Source organism: Silene latifolia, chromosome X (genome assembly GCF_048544455.1).
Source record: "Silene latifolia isolate original U9 population chromosome X, ASM4854445v1, whole genome shotgun sequence".
In the NCBI taxonomy this organism is placed as follows: Eukaryota; Viridiplantae; Streptophyta; class Magnoliopsida; order Caryophyllales; family Caryophyllaceae; genus Silene; species Silene latifolia.
Window position 1 is genome coordinate 87,242,665 of NC_133537.1, and position 17,944 is coordinate 87,260,608.

Consider the following 17,944-nt stretch of genomic DNA (forward strand, 5'->3'; position numbering starts at 1 on the left):
GCAAGATTTGCCGTATCTCCGTCCGTAGACCAAACTACCTATTGCCCGTCTCCAAGGAAGCCGAAGTGATAATTAAGAAACATAGGGAACCAATTGCAAAGCCCTCCTCCTCCACCATTGTGACTCGACCTTACCCCTTTGCCTACCAAGTATTCAAACCGAGTGGCTCTAATGTCATGGTAGGCAACGACTATTTGACCCAACTAATGCAACAAATCCATAAAAAAGATCATGAAGACCGGGTGAATGCCTATCGTGCCCAATATCCACCCCTACTACATCTAGCTAAGCAAGGACTTCTTGATCCTTCATGTCCTTTGCCTAGTTGGGCGGATAGGGAGGTATTCTTCCCAAGTGCTTCTCAAGATGCGGAAATGGATAGTCGGGTGGCTAATAGAAAGGAGGTTGTTGTTTTTGAAGACAGGGAAGGTAATGATTTATGCCAAGAAGAAGAAGAGAAAGTTTGAAGCTCCAATAATGATGATGGAAATGGTGAATCCTCCGGGTCAATGGAGGTGGATGATGAAGAAGATAATGAAGAAATTGATGATGCAAGTGACGATGATGATGACGACAATAATGCCGGTGAGGAGGATGTCGCAATGAGCGACAATTGAGGGTTGACAAGGCTATTTGGAGGAAACCATACATGAGGGGTTGATTACTTGACTTCAACCTATTCCATTGTGAGTTTCCTACACCTCCTTTAGCTTTGTCTCTTTATCATATTTTTAATCCTTATCTTCAGTATTTGTTTTGAGTCCTAGCAACATTTAAAGGACTCCCACCTCAATTTCATTGAGGTGTCTCATTTATTGTTCCCATTTAAAAATCCAAAATGACAATTAGGATTTATGCATCGCATCCTTTCCTTGTGCATGAACTCCCCCTATTTGTACACTAGAAATAGTGTCTTACTTGGTTTGGGGAAGTTCAAACACAAGGAATGCGAGTTAATTCAAATTAGATCTCCGAACAATAGAAAGCATGCATCATATAGGGTAGATTAGAATGCATCACTTATATATATATATATATATATATATATATACATATATCATATAGTTTGCATATTAGTATAGAAATCATGCATTTACATTTAGCTTGCATTAAATATATATAATTTCCTATCGTTTTAGCCTTTGAGGACAATGCCCATACTAGTGTGGGGATGGGAAATTCTAACTTAACTTTTAAAAATCACAAAATGATAAAAATTGAAAAATTTCAAAAAACACAAAAATATGTTCTTTTATTTCACAAACACAAAAACCACAAAAATTTGAAAAATTTAAAAATCCAAAAACATGTTCTTTACTTTGTAGTGTAGAATTGTATATTGTGTATATACTTGTGTTTGTTTGTCCTCTTATCACATTGGATCGACTACGCCACATCCAAGGCATGAGGAACATGAAGACCGCATGGTATGATCTTTTCAATTTCCTTTTTCCTCTTTATGTTAATGACTATGTGGCTTTATTTTGGTTGATGCGGTACAAACCAATGTGATCTTAGGAGTTGCATGTAGTTTATATGGCATACTAGTTGATAGAAGCATATGCATTAGGTTGTATAAATGTTAGTTGCATCATGACATGTAGTTGCATTTTAGGAAACTTTTGTGAAAACATCTATTTGGGAAACTTGACAAGTGTATATAAGGCCCTTGTAGATACTTTTTCTTCTTGAGACTTTGCTCATTAGAATACTTCTAAAACACCCTAGGATGTGTCATGCTTGTATCCTTTGACCCATGGACTAAGACCTAGTCAAGAGTACCTTGTGATGTGATGACTCCTTGGCTACGATTTATTCCAAGGTGACCATTGAAACCATGCAACCATCTTCCACTTCTATCATCATTTTTGTCAACAAAAAGGGAATGGGCACAAAAAAAATCTCAATTTGAGTTCAAGTACCAAAATGAAAATCAAGAAAGTTTGCACAAACTTGCATCAAAGAAAAGAGGAGTACAAAAATAAGAACTCCTATGCTTCAAATAAAAGCACCCTTGTTACAAATTGGAGTGACTTTGAAAATGTTCAAAAAATGTAAAAGTTGAAAATTGTCAAGCATCAAAATTGCCAAGCATCAAAGAAATGGCAAAAGAAATTGTTCTTAAAAATGTGAAATGCCACAAGAAATTGGGGGGAATAACAAAACCAAAAGCAAACTCCCACTATGAAATTCAAAAGCATATTGATCACTTTTTCCATTGATTCCACTTTTGTGCATGGTAGAGAGGGGACGACCCTTCTTCTTGTCTAGGCAAGAGGGGGAATTCCGCGATCCTACAGTGTTTCTAACACCATAGAAAGCCTACTCTTGACAAAAGCATTTATCAATTGAGGACAAAGGTACCCTAGCTTGACACAACTTGGAGGTGATTTGTTGCTATCCTCCTAGGCTTAGTAACTTGAAGAAACCATATTTATAATGGAGTGTGTACCCTTAGATTGCTTCCCTTCTAGATAATTTCCGCCACTTAGATGAGGAAAGTGGCTATTCATTTTTGTATATGCATCCATTACTTGTTTTGTGTGCTTAATGCTTGTATGTATCGCCATTTTGGCGAGCCCCACCTTTCCTTGCAAGAAGGCATCTTACCTCATGGATGTCTTGTTGTGAGTCTAAGGGGCAGCGTGAGACCCGGTAATTGTCTCATATCGGCTATACTAGTAAGCTAGTTTAAATAAAGGTCATAGTTTTAGTCACCTCTTTACTCGGGACGAGCAAAGGTTCGGTTTGGGGATGTTTGATGTGACTCATATTTGACCACATTTAGTCCCCGAATTAACCTCGTTCCCATGCTTTCTAGCATAAATTATGGTCATTTATTATCTTTTGTTTTGCATTTTGCATATTCTTTGAGGTTTTGTGTACTTAGTAAGAGAGGATCGCTAACCTTGCATTTATGGAGCGAAATGGAGCTAAATGGATCGCATCTAATGACCAAGCGTCGAAGAGGAGACCGACACTAGAGGCCTAAGCAAGTAAATAAAGTGAAATGGGTAATGATGAAAAGATCCTTGCATCCCGAACACAATCCCCGCGGATCGTTAAGGAGCCAAACAAGAGAAGAATCATGTTCCACGATCCGAGCGGCTTGAGCTCAGGACGAGCGTACCAGAGCACGATCCGAGCGTCCCGACTGCCAGTCCGAGCGGATCTTCTTACAAGACAAGCCATGCTTTAGGTGAGGACGAGCGGATCCTAGTGGGAGTTGCAAGCACGATCAGCGCATGTCCCTCGGGAGTTTCAAATCCTCAAGTTTCTCTTAGGTTCTTAATAGTCATTTAAGCCCTTAGTAACCCTAATCCTTGTACTTAATTTTAGTATAAATACCTCATTGTACTACCTAGATTTTCATCAATCCTTAATCATATCTTAATCAACTCTTAATATCATCTTAATTTAGTTGTAATGCAATTATTAATATTAATTACATCTTAATCGTTCCTTAATTTCTCAATTGTTCTTAATTAGTTTAGTTGGTTAATTAGAAGATTATTTGGGTTTATTGGAGGATTGACAACTTTCCATCAATCATCAAGTACTTCTATTATTCTTTGCTTTATTATTTGGATCATCTCCATAGGATAATCCCTTTTTACCCTTGTTTAATTATTGTTAATAACATCATTTATTTATCATGTTTTGCTTTGTCAGTATGATTGACAACCTTATTAGCATGTTAAACTTGATCATGTGTGAGTAGTCCTTTAGCTAGGGTTAATAGGGAATTAGGGGAAACAAACATGGGAATTAATCTACGCTTAATCTAATATGTTTTCATAATTAAATTGCTTGCTTGTTGTGATTTCAACCTATGCACATGTTATGTTTGATGAAATGCGAGCCTATGAATCCTTGCATTTTTTACCCATCTATTATCTTTTCAATAAGGCTTGTAAGACATAAACCAACTCGAGCCTCATTAGACCATGCATAGAGTTGGATAGGAGGAGACTAAGTCGACAGGTAGGTGTTGTACAGTCTAGACGACTCGGCTCCGGGACCTAAATCTTCCTAGGGATTGTAAGATATACACTAACTCGATCTCATCACAACAATAAGTGCTTGCTTCTAAATTGAGAACATGTTTGTATGATCTATTTCCATGAATCCCCTATGAACCCATGACACCCTAGTGCTTTTAATCAATTGTTTACAAACCCCTTTATTTGCTTTACTTTGTTTTCATTAATTTACATTCATCTTGTTGATTAGTTTAGATTACATCTCATCTGAACCCAATTTGTGACACCCTAAGACATAGCTACTTGCAATTGAAAATCCTACATCAATACCTGTCCCTTGGGACCCGACTGATACCCGTCGTTGTGAGTACCAAAAATAATATTTATAATTTCCTATTAAGACTAACCTAGGCTAGTGGTAACAGGGTCGAACCACAGAGAGGCGGGGGAGTTATAGTTGCTTTTATTTCAGTCTATCGGTGACAATTGTGGGGGTTTTGATATGGAAAGAATCTAAGTCTAAATGCGAAAATAAACGAGCAAATAACAAAAATAGATGTAAACTAAGGGTAAAAAGGAGCTAGGATGATCGGGTCACTGCAGCTACGATGGCACATTAGTCTAGGTAAGTCTCGAAATACAGTCGTGGGTGATGGGGAAAACAAGTCCTCTCGGTCCATGTTAATTAGTAACTACCTCTCGGCCTATGCTACTAATCCCTAAGTCTCATTAATACTAACTCTCGTTCTTGACTAATGATTCCTAATGCAAACTAAATTACATTATCTTTCGATCTAGCAATCTAGCCGTCTTAAATCGTTAATCTAAGTCCTTCCCTATCTTTCGATCTACGGGTTGGTCAAAACTAAGCATCTAACAAGTCTCCGCTAGGTCTCATTGATAGATAATGCACTTAACGATTCAAACGAAGCAAATCAAAACACGAAGTCATCGATCGACCGCCTACTCGATCGATCGACCAACCGCTCGATCGATCGACCAGCTACTCATCGATCGACCAAGCCCTAATCCGGGGGTCACCTATTCGTATGCCATCTACGCTAAGTTACTTTACATCCTAGCAAGGGTGAAATTAGCTACTCATGTCTATGACGAAATAAACAATAAAATTAAGGCATAAAGCTACTGAATTCATGATTTAAATAATTAAACAAACAAATAACAACAAACGATAAATTAGAAGCCGGGAGGCTAATCTATCAAATCTAACTACAGAGGAATTAAAAGCAATAAACTGAAATTCGGAACAGAGAATACCGTATGAAATTGCAGCGAATAAAGATCCAAAAACCGAATGCCAAAGTAACTTTCTTTGAAGGAAATAATTGTAAACTAAAGAACCCTAATTACTAATCGTCTAGAATCGATAAAAACTGAATGCATAAAACTTGATGTCGAGGTTACGTTATATAGCAATCTCACGTAACATTATTCCTAAACCTAATATATATTGGGCTTCCTTATTCTCGATCTTTTATTTTGCGTCGACCGTTGTTGATCGATCGACCATAAGCATCGATCGATCGACTAAGTAACAGCGAACGAGAGCATCTGGAACCGTGGGGTGGTCGATCGACCACTTGGACGATCGATCGACCAAGAGTCTTTGTCTGATGAATAGCATTCGACGATTTCTGCAGCGCGACCGATCTTAAAACAGCTGCCGTTTCTTCGTTACTTGGTCAAATCAAGCGTTCTATGCGGCGTTGGAAAGCTAAGAGGATAAGCTTTCACCTCCAATTAGGATCACTTGATTATCTGGTCTAGAACTCGAGATATAGCCATCTGAATCAGGCTGCAATGTCGAGAAGCACTTCTTTGCTTCTTAAACTCGTACGCACCCTTGCTTTTGCTATCTTTAGGCCTTGAAACGCGCACCAAGCTCATTCCTCGAGTCAATACTCCATGTCAAATGCAATGCTAAGTACTTAGGGACGGATTCGGCTTATTTCCCACTGAAATCTTCATATTCCTACAAAATCACAAGAAAAGGAAGAAATACACGAAACAAGGGAAATAGCAAAGATAAACTACTCAATTGAGCTCGAAATGCGTGTAAAATAGGGTGTAAAACATCATATAAATGACACGCATCAAACTTCCCCAAACCAAACCCTTGCTTGTCCCCAAGCAAGAACTAGACTCGATCTAATGACCTAATGGAACGAGTTCAATCTCAGAGCGAAATGCAAACTGTTAAGCCTAAACCAATTTAATGCAATAACTAACAATCAATTAGCAATATGAATCATGCAAACGAGTTATGTAGTCGTCAAAAACTGCTGAACCATCAACTATAGAGACTTATCAAATTGGACTCTCGCGGGTCGCTCAAATCACTCAATGAATACGGGTGAGTATATGTAAAAGAAAATAGAAAGAAATATTATTGTAATGACTCTCACCTAACTACGACCTATAAGAACATGCCTGCAGTCTAATATGAAAATGATCTCTACAACCGTACATATGCATTCCAACCAAACAAATGACCATGACACATGCCGAGGTAAATATGGATATGTGAGGTAATGGGTAAGAAGGGGCTAAAAAGAATTTGGATATGAGGAGTAATAAGCCAAGCTAGTAACTTCAATCCAAACTATAAGCGAATCCCAACTTCAAACTCAATGTAAATGTTACATGACGGTGCCAATTCAAGGCACAAAGCTCACAACCTCCATAAAAGTTAACTCCCCAAAGAATATAAATGATAAAATGGGAGTAGAAATCACCAACTCGTAACAAATGAAGCATGTGATTTTTCGAACTTTCTTTTTCTCGGGCTGCAGTCGATCGACCAATATGGTCAGTCGATCGACCAGCTTCTACAGCACTCGTCTCTTTTTTCTTTTCTTTCTTTTTCGAATCATTTTTCTCCTCTTTCTTTTTTTCTTTTCTATTTTTTTTTCTTTCTTTCCTTCCTTTTTTCTTTCATCTTCCCAACATCATCTCAAAATGAGCATATAACCAAATCACAATAAAACATTCCCAAAAATACAAGTACTAGCTCGGATAAGGTAGGCTAATTTTTAAACTGTAGTTTATGGGACAAAAGAGGCTAAATTTGGCTATGAGGGGTTCACGGGCAAAATAAGAAAAGGGAAACCTCTACCACATGTGTCAACAAACCACAAACCGAATGCATACAGGTATTAAGCAGATTAAGTTCATATTTATGCACATTTATGTAACATGTCTCATAAGGAGTAACTACTCACATTCCTAAATGAACTGGTCATGAATGACACCAGTTATATAAGGCTTTAAAACTCAGAAAATATGATGTAGCTTGCCAAAAATCTAAGTCAAGTCTCAAGTTCAGCAAAATAACTTAACGAAAACTCGTAGACTATGCATATATGATTCTACTAATAACATGTCAATTAAGCAAGGCTTAGGCATAAACAGATGAAAATGCAATGTCATCATGGAAATACTACCGTTCCGACTCGACCTATATGCTAAAATAAACGTGCATTGTATGGAAATTTTTGAAATTTTTCAATTTTTTTGTATTTTGTATATATAAGGGAAATGAAATAAACAAATGTAAACGTGAATGCAAGCAAATGAAATGCAACGCAAAACCCTTCCCCAAACCAAATCGCACAATGTCCCCATTGTGCAAAATCATGTAATGAATAAATGAGAAATGGGAATTTGCGTTAAATTAAACAAACAAGACATGAAGTGGAAATCGGGAACTCACAAGACTTTAAGCGCAGCAAAAGGAAACCTCCCCAAACCAGCGTGAGCTAGGAGGTTTCAGTAGCCAGCAGTGCTACCAATAGGTACCTGAAAAGACAAAAAAAAAAAAAGATACCGCGTGTAAAACCGAGAAAACAATAATGAAGCGGCAATTATGTGCAAAAATAAAAACAGAAGAAATCAGAAATTAAGCGGAGAATAAAATGAAGGGAATACTCCCTTGACTCCGCAAATCGACCAAACACAGCAGGGGAGTGATCGAAAACAGGTAAATCAGCTCTGGGCGGTCGATCGACCACATCACTCATTCGATCGACCAGAGTGAACAGAATGAAGCTTCGGATATCGCGGCTCTCGTCGATCGACCATACTTGGCGGTCGATCGATCAAAACCTTCTTTGAACTTTCGATTTCTTCGAATTAGCTCAATAACTTGAGCTAATATGGTCTATAAACCTGTAAAAACACATAATATGGCGCCCAAAATTGCGCACAACCCAATTGTAAAGTCTAAAGTCTATAAAAACCCTAAGCAAGGGAATTAAAATGCGAAGTTTCGCGCACACAAAAAACGATAAAAGGTCTAAAAGCAATAAAATAGATCAACTAAACTGAAAAATCTCGACCAAGGCTTCGCCTACATGAAGTAGCTTCCGCAGTGCTCATCTCGTGTGGACTCCACTCTACTCCGATTTGGAATACTCAATGGGTCATCTCTAGCATCTTCCCAAGCATGGCCATCATCTTCTAGCTTCTCACACTCAAGATCTGACTCCGAAATTTTGACTGGCTCCTTCTTCTTGGGCTCCTCATCTGGCTCCTCGTACGTGCCATAACTAAGACATCCTAGACCGTCTCTTTGAACAATGGGCTCCTTCACAGCTGGAGCGATTAGCGGTTCTTCCTTCCCCAAACCATTTCCTGCAATACTCAAAAAGAAGAATCTTCCTCCAATTTGCTCCCAATCTGGGGCGGAGGTGTCATAACAGGAATAGGAACAGGCAGGGGAGTAGGAGTGTCAGTAATGACAACATAAGACTTACGAGTAGAAATCGCATTACAAGTCACAGGACACATAGCATCTTTCTTCCTATAAGTCTGGGCAAAACTAATGGACTGCTTCCCTACTTTAAAGGTCAGTGTCCCTGAGCCAACATCAATAACTGCACCAGCAGTGTGCAGAAAGGGTCTACCCAAAATGATAGGAATATGAGCATCCTCGGGTATATCCAGTACAACGAAGTCAACAGGGAAGAAAAACTTTCCTATTTGCACAGGAATGTCTTCTAAGACTCCTATAGGCTGGACCGCAGAACGATCAGCCATCTGTACCGTCATGCTAGTAACTGCAAACCTAGTCAATTTCAATTTTCTAGCAAGACTTAAAGGCATGACACTAATACTAGCCCCTAAATCACATAATGCCTTCTCAATTGAGAAGGTACCAATATTACAAGGGATGTAAAAGCTACCCGGCCGGCCTAACTTGTGTGGAGCAAAGTGTGAGTCAAATAAGAGCTAGATTATTCATTAAATTAAAGACTCGACCCTATCAAGTTTCCGCTTTTTTATTTAAAAGTCGCTTCATGAATTTCATGTAAGCGGGAACTTGATTTACCAACTCAAGAAAAGGTACTTGCACATTAAGACCATGAATGACATTTTTAAATTTTTCGAAATATACCTCATCCTTCGTTGGTACTAGCCTCTCGGGATATGGGGCATCGAAGTAGCTTAGCCCTCTCCTCTAGGTCTCTTATACGGCATCGGTGGATTTAGGGTGAAAATCCACCACCTTCTCTTTGTTGAAGCTCGAACCTTCCTCAGACCGTCTCAGATATGACCCATTAATCGACATCGGGTCATACTTGGGAACCGAGACTGACCCATCAGTACTCGGGTCTTGCCTCAATGAATTCGGAGTTGCCGTACCCCGAAATAAGTGATCCCTCAAGTTGTCTGGCATTGGAGGACGAAAAGACTCACCTCTGGCGTCGTCGGTCGATCGACCATGCATGTCGTCCCGATCGATCGACTTCTACAGAACGAGTCGCTTTGTATGTTGCGGATCGGTCGATCGACTGGTATGTCGTCGATCGACCGTGATTACCGCTGATCGATCTTTTTTCGCTCTTTTTCTTCTTCCCTTTTTTGACTTTCTCGGGTTCATCGAGCGGACCGCTCCTCGGCGTCATTGCATGTACGGTCTCAACACGCTGATTGTGAGAGTGAACCGACTTGGTATCTGCATTTTGATCCAATGTTGCAATATGAGATATCAAACCGCGATAAGACCCGATTCGCCGCATTGCTTTTTCTCGTACCTCCACCATAAGCGGTGCACTAGACTCGTCATTCCGCAACTTCGTTTTTCAACTCTTCTTTGTGACGGAGTGGATGGTGGTGGGGCTTCATAAGGAGGCTCATATGGTTGATGCGGTGAAGTAGAAGCGCAATTATAAGAATTGTCGAGCTGAAGTTGATGAAAAGCAAACATCTTCTCATTGGGGTGCCTGCATGCCTTAGGTGTGTGTCCAACTCCGCCGCATCTCCCACAAAACAAAGACTTTTCTTGCTCCCGAGAATGGAACATGAGTGGACTCTCTGAAAATCGCAAATAAACAACACTAACGAAGAAGATAAGAACTGCCTCAAGGTACTTAGTCTTCCCTTGAGGCGAAAAACAAACTAAAATGAAAAACAACTAAAACTAGCGCTGCCTCCCCGGCAACGGTGCCAAAATTTGATACCCGTCGTTGTGAGTACCAAAAATAATATTTATAATTTCCTATTAAGACTAACCTAGGCTAGTGGTAACAGGGTCGAACCACAGAGAGGCGGGGGAGTTATAGTTGCTTTTATTTCAGTCTATCGGTGACAATTGTGGGGGTTTTGATATGGAAAGAATCTAAGTCTAAATGCGAAAATAAACGAGCAAATAACAAAAATAGATGTAAACTAATGGTAAAAAGGAGCTAGGATGATCGGGTCACTGCAGCTACGATGGCACATTAGTCTAGGTAAGTCTCGAAATACAGTCATGGGTGATGGGGAAAACAAGTCCTCTCGGTCCATGTTAATTAGTAACTACCTCTCGGCCTATGCTACTAATCCCTAAGTCTCATTAATACTAACTCTCGTTCTTGACTAATGATTCCTAATGCAAAATAAATTACATTATCTTTCTATCTAGCAATCTAGCCGTCTTAAATCGTTAATCTAAGTCCTTCCCTATCTTTCGATCTACGGGTTGGTCAAAACTAAGCATCTAACAAGTCTCCGCTAGGTCTCATTGATAGATAATGCACTTAACGATTCAAACGAAGCAAATCAAAACACGAAGTCAGTCGATCGACTAGCTACTCCAGTCGATCGACCAACTGATTTCGATCGATCGACCACTACTCCGGTCGATCGACCAAGCCCTAATCCGGGGGTCACCTATTCGTATGCCATCTACGCTAAGTTCGCCTACATCCTAGCAAGGGTGAAATTAGCTACTCATGTCTATGACGAAATAAACAATAAAATTAAGGCATAAAGCTACTGAATTCATGATTTAAATAATTAAACAAACAAATAACAACAAACGATAAATTCGGCTTCGGGAGGCTAATCTATCAAATCTAACTACAGAGGAATTAAAAGCAATAAACCGAAATTCGGAACAGAGAATACCGTATGAAATTGCAGCGAATAAAGATCCAAAAACCGAATGCCAAAGTAACTTTCTTTGAAGGAAATAATTGTAAACTAAAGAACCCTAATTACTAATCGTCTAGAACTGATAAAAACTGAATGCATAAAACTTGATGTCAGGTTACGTTATATAGCAATCTCACGTAACATTATTCCTAAACCTAATATATATTGGGCTTCCTTATTCTCGATCTTTTATTTTGCGTCAGACCCGTTGTTCAGTCGATCGACCATAAGCATCAGTCGATCGACTAAGTAACAGCGAAAAAGAGCTACCGGAACCCGTGGGGTGGTCGATCGACCACTTGGACCGATCGATCGACCAAGAGTGCTGTCTGAGAATAGCATTCGACGATTCTGCGCAGCGCGCACCGATCTTAAAACAGCTGCCGTTTCTTCGTTACTTGGTCAAATCAAGCGTTCTACGCGGCGTTGGAAAGCTAAGAGGATAAGCTTTTACCTCCAATTGGAATCACTTGATTATCAGGTGTATAACTCGAGATATAGCCATCTGAATCAGGCTGCAATGTCGAGAAGCACTTCTTTGCTTCTTAAACTCGTACGCACCCTTGCTTTTGCTATCTTTAGGCCTTGAAACGCGCACCAAGCTCATTCCTCGAGTCAATACTCCATGTCAAATGCAATGCTAAGTACTTAGGGACGGATTCGGCTTATTTCCCACTGAAATCTTCATATTCCTACAAAATCACAAGAAAAGGAAGAAATACACGAAACAAGGGAAATAGCAGCATAAACTACTCAATTGAGCTCTGAAATGCGTGTAAAATAGGGTGTAAAACATCATATAAATGACACGCATCACCGACCTTTACTTACCTCTTTACTAAGAGTAGTTTGTGAAGTTATAAATATTGTTTTGGTTGGTAGCTTTTGACGACGAGTTTTAACCGAAACAATATGAATGAATCGAGTCTCTTAAATCTGGGTTTGAATAAGATGACGAAAATCCGCAAATATTGAATTATAAGGGATTTAAGTCGAAAATTATTGAAAAGGATTTATAAAAACTAATTTGAGAATTATTAGGTGAAATAAGGGCAAGAACGAAGAAAGAAAAATAAAAGGCGGAAGGAACAATAACCCGAGGAAGAAGAAGAAGTGCAGCAACTGAAGGCAGCCTCTGGAAGAGGCGCAGCAGATGCTGTGGCCTTTCCAGAAGGCGCATCAATTGATGCGATTCTTCCCCACGTCGTTTCTCTGCTGTTTCCGTCATAGGGTTTTAAAAAGTGATTAAAAAATACGGTTTTGAGCATGCTTATGACATAAATTCTTACAAAACAAATACAGAAAATAAATACAGAATTAAGATGGGATTTTACACCCTTAGACTTAAATGTTAGCGTCGCGAGATTTAACTAAATCGGTTTTTAGTGGTAACTCGACTCGATCTATGCAAATATGAAAGTGTCCTTGAAAAAGGTTTTAGAACAAATTGATTTAATTGATTGTGTAGTGGTCAAATTGGTCGGTTATGCAAACGTGACTGGTACTCAGAATGATCTGAGCTTACGTGGTCGATTGATCAAGCACATAGGCATCGAAAAGCAAGAGCGTGGTCTTAGAATGCAAAGGGAGAAGAGAAGGGCGGACACTCGCGTGAAAAATATGTGAGGCGAAGGCCTCTATTTATACTAATCACGAGGGGTAGGGTTTAGGAAAGGGATATGGAAGGAAAAATCCAGAAACAACCGACTTAGGTTGAAACACGGTGTTGCGACCCTTGGAAGAGGCGCAACACTTACTGCGTCCTTTCTCGGGTAGTATTCTTCTGCGCAAGAAAACGCGTTTGACAGCCTATCGTATTTTAGGCATAACGTTCTCTACAAGACTCGGATTAAGGTGATTTCGGTGGCCTTGGAAATCTAAGAGAAAGATCTAGAACTTTCTGTGAAATAGGCTATACCCAAAAAAGTCGTTATCACCTCGTAAAACGGGCCTAAATGTCAGGTTGTCATTTTAACTAAATGAAATGCACATTTTGTAATGTAAACTTTAAGTTTAGCCCAAAGAAGTGACATGTGACTCAAAATGAGATATACTCATAACATTTTATGACATCCTAACCTTAGGTAGACAAGCACATTGCTTTTTTACTCGGAATTTGACAGTTTTAGGAAATGAAGACAGTTTTTGACCCGGACTCCAAATGTAATCTAATTACTGCCAAAACGACCGTAATGACACCTAGATGACAACAAAGGGGTAGACACAAGTGTACGAGTTGCCTTTTATTATTCGATTTACAAAACGCCATAAAATCGCGACATATGCTAAACATGCGGCCCAAACATCACTGGGTGTTTTGCAGGAGGTGCAGAGACGAGGTGTCTACAACTTGTTTGATTTTATTTGATTCGGGGGCTACACATTCTTTCGTGTCCTAAAGTCATGTGTTGACCCTAGGCTTGGGGGATGGTGGGTTAGTATGTTCAAAAGTGTATAAAGGGGTGCCGGTTTTGGTGAAAGAAACGAACTTTCCGGTCAATATTTTTGAATTTCCTTTGGAGTGGTTTGAAGTAATTTTGGAGATGGATTGGCTAAGTAAGCACAAGGCCAATATAGTTTGTCATCAATGGAAAATAGCTTTAAAAGGGCCCAAAGGTGTTAGAGTGTCATATAAAGGTTACTTGGTTAAACCCAAGGCGAAAATCATTTCGGTGATGACTTTAAAGTCATGTTTCAAGAAGGGTTGTCCTATGCTTTTGTGTCATGTGTCGGATACTAGAGTTTGCGGATGTATTTCCGAGCACTTGATATAACCGTAGTGGGAGAATTTGCGGATGTATTTCTGAAGGAGTTACCCAGATTACCTCCATCAAGAGAAGTAGAGTTTAGTGTGGACTTAAAACCGAGGGCGGGACGAATCTCCATGGCTCCGTGCTAGATGGGTCCAAAGGAGTAAGAAGAGTTGAAGAAGCAACATTGTGAATTGGCGGATAAGGGGTACATTAGGCCAAGTGTTTCGCCGTGGGGAGCACCGGTTCTATTTGTAAAGAAGAAAGGCGGTAGCATTAGGTTGTATATCGATTACCGGGAGTTTAATAACGTCACCATCAAGAACAAGTATCCGTTGCCAATAATTGATGACCTATTTAATAAAATTAGGGGGACCGACGTGTTCTCCAAGATTGATTTGAGGTCGGGTTAGTATCAATCGAAAATCAAGGAAGCAGACATTCCAAAAACCACATTTCGGTTAAGGTACGGACACTAAGAATTTGTGGTGATGCCGTTCAGGTTGACAAATGCCCCGATCGTATTCATGGATATCATGAATATAGTATTTAGTCCATACTTGGACAAGTTTGTGGTGGTGTTCATAGCTGACATATTGGTCTACTCTAAGACCTAACAGGGGCATGAAGAGCACTTGAGGACCGTGTTGCAAACCTTAAGGCACCATCAACTCTATGCCAAACTCAGGATATGTGAATTTTAGAGAAGGTGGCCTTCTTATGGCATGTTGGTGTCAAAGGAGGGAGTGTCCGTGGATCTATGCAAGATAGAAGCTGTGTCAAAGTCGGAGGCACCAAAAAATGTTACGGAGATAAGGAATTTTCATGGTCTAGCCGGCTATTACCGAAGATTTGTGAAAGATTTCTCAAAGATTTCTAGGTCATTGACATCATTGATGAGGAAAGAAAACTGTTTCAAGTGGGACGAGAGTTGTGAAACGTCCTTCTTAACCCTAAAGGAGCGCCTAACCATGGCTCCAGTGTTAGCCTTGCTGGAAGGAAGTGAGAATTTTTAGGTTTATACTGATGCTTCAAAGAATGGTTTGAGATGTGTGCTCATGCAAAAAGGTAAATTCATTGCTTATGCGTCGTGACAATTGAAGCCTTATGAGGAGAATTATCCAACACATGACCTAGAATTAGGAGTCATCGTATTTGGTATGAAGATATGGAGGCATTACCTATATGGAGTAACCTTTAAAGTATTTTCCGACCATAAAAGTTTGAAGTACATTTACACCAAAAAGGAGATGAACATGAGGCAAAGTATGTAACACCCTGGCCCAAACCAGGTCGGGAGCGGTTACTCATGATAGCTGTACATGCTGTGTACATGGCCTACAGATTAACATGGGTCCTATATAGCATATTTTATCCTCACTCATGCACATCCCGCGAACCTTTCTAGGAGGTCACTCATTGTAAGACTAGTCCCAGCCAAGCAAGCTTAACTATGGAGTTCTTTTGCATGGTTGACCATAAAAGAAAGTGAACTTTGTTGATATGAGTAGTACATTCAATCCCTTTAAGTATTAGTCCTTTAAGCCTATCACTGGACCTCTTCAATTAACGTTGAGTGTTACAAAGAAGCTGGATTGAACTCATTGGGGACTATGACGTGGAAATAGTATACCATGTTAGGAAGGATAATGTAGTAGCCGATGCTTTGAGTAGGAAGTCGGTTCACTCATTGTGCACCGCTTTGTCCATCCTAAGGTTAAAGGAAGAAGTAAGAAATATGAGTATTCATATGATCCGAAAAGGGGAGGCAATCGGTGACTTGACCTTGGAGCCCGATTTGTATGATGAGATCCGGGAAAAACAAGCAAGTGATACCAACATTCAAGAGTGGAAATGAGCCTTGGAAAGGGGTGAAACTTAAAGATTTGAGTTGTATGTGGACGAAAGTCTTAGGATCAAACGAAGATGGTGCATTCCGAATGATGAGGAGCTTAAGAAAAAGATTATGGATGAAACCCATAATACACCTTACTTGGTGCATCCGGGTGGTGATAATTAAGTTGTACAAGGACCTCAAGAAGACGTTTTGGTGGTTAAATATGAAGAGAGAAATGGCGGAATTTGTGGCAAGATGCTTGACTTGCCAAAGAGTAAAAGGGTAGGACGAGAGGCTGCAAGGGGAAGTACAACCTCTAGATGTGCCGGAATGAAAGTTGGAATCAATATCAATGTATTTCATTGTGGGACTACCTAGGACTCAAAATGGAAATAACATTATTTGTGTTATTGTGGATAGGCTTACTAAATCTGCTCATTTCATACCAATGAAGGATACTTGGAGCAAGGTGGAACTAGCTAACGCTTACTGGAAGAATGTGGTCAAGCTACATGCGATACCAAACGACATCGTGTCGGATCGCGACTCTAGGTTCATCTTTAGGTTTTGACAAGAATTGCAAAGTTCAATGGATACTCAATTGAAGATAAGTACGGTGTTCAACCCGGCAATAGATGGGCAAACAGAGAGAACTATCCAAACTCTTAAAGACATGTTGAGGGCTTATGTGATGGAATTCAGGGGGCACTTGGGAGGAAAGGCTAGATTTGATTGAGTTTTCGTACAACAATAGATAACATGCAAGCATTGGCATGGCCCCATTTGAAGCTTTGTATGGGAGGAAGTGTCGAAGCCCAATATATTGGGATGATAGCATCGAAGACGTCTTATTGGGACCTTGAATGATCCAAGACATAATAGACCAAGTGCATGTAATTGGATAAAAGATGAGAGCGGCGCAAGATCGGGAAAAGAGCTATGCCAATTTGAGAAGAAGCGACATTGAATTCGCGGTGGGATACAAGGTTCTACTCAAGGTTTATCCAATGAGAGGTGTGATGAGATTCGGGAAGAAAGAAAAGTTGAGCCAAAAGTTCACAGCGCCATATGAGATATTGGATAGAGTCAGGGAAGTGGCATACAGTTTAGTAGTTCCCCCGGCACTTGACCGTGTTCACAATGTATTCCACGTGTCTCAATTGCGGAAGTACATAAGTGATCCTTTGCATGTTCTAGAAGCGGAGACAATTGAATTAGATGACGCCTTAACATATGTGGAGACTCCTAAGGAAATCTTGGGACCGGGAAGTAAGGAAGACAAGGCATGGGGAAACGGTGTTGGTGAAGATTTTTTGGTCTAATCACCAAGTAGAAGAGGCTACATGGGAAGCCGAGGAAGCAATGAAATAATGGTATCCTCACCTTTGCGAGCAGGTAATTTGTTTGGTTACGAGGTCCTAACCTTGTTTTTAGAGTGGTGGAGCATAGTACGCAAGTGCAAGTTCTTTCTTTTGCTAGTTAGTTTACTCCACCTTGATAGTCGTTATAGTCATTAATTGTCTCGACCTATCTGAGTGTATAAGTGTCTTGGGTAGTAAAGACCTTCCTTGGTGCGTAGTAGGGACATGGGTAGTGGTATTAGAAGTACCTTGTTTGAGTCGGGTGTGAACTTTGGGATGAATTTCGTTTTAAGGGGGGGAAGATTGTAATATCCCATAATTTCTAAGGCTGCACTCGGCCGAGTACACCGAGTACTCGACCGAGTGCAAACTAACTCGACCAAGTGGGGGACCGAGTAACAGCTTGTTTTTACACCAGCTCCTTGAGTGAGTCATACGGTTGAGTGGCTGGTGCACTCGACCGAGTGCCACCGAGCACTCGGCCGAGTGGCCTGTCATTGTCCCTATTTTCGCATGTAAGCATGGTAGGTGGACCTAATCTCTATTAAACTCTTTCTTCAAATTCTCCGTCATTTC

At 40.1% G+C, this 17,944-nt stretch overlaps 1 protein-coding gene across 1 annotated transcript; it reads left to right on the forward strand.

Moving 5' to 3' along the window:
• The first annotated feature begins 16,915 nt into the window (after window positions 1-16,915).
• On the forward strand, window positions 16,916-17,329 carry LOC141617792 (uncharacterized). Its single transcript, XM_074434938.1, has one exon. It carries the CDS (start codon window positions 16,916-16,918, stop codon window positions 17,327-17,329), a length of 414 nt encoding a protein of 137 aa, XP_074291039.1.
• The last annotated feature ends 615 nt before the right edge of the window (window positions 17,330-17,944 follow it).

Bases quoted from the DNA above. Each gene is read 5' to 3' on its own strand.
- LOC141617792 (XM_074434938.1), top strand. From the start codon at position 16,916: ATGAGAGCGGCGCAAGATCGGGAAAAGAGCTATGCCAATTTGAGAAGA.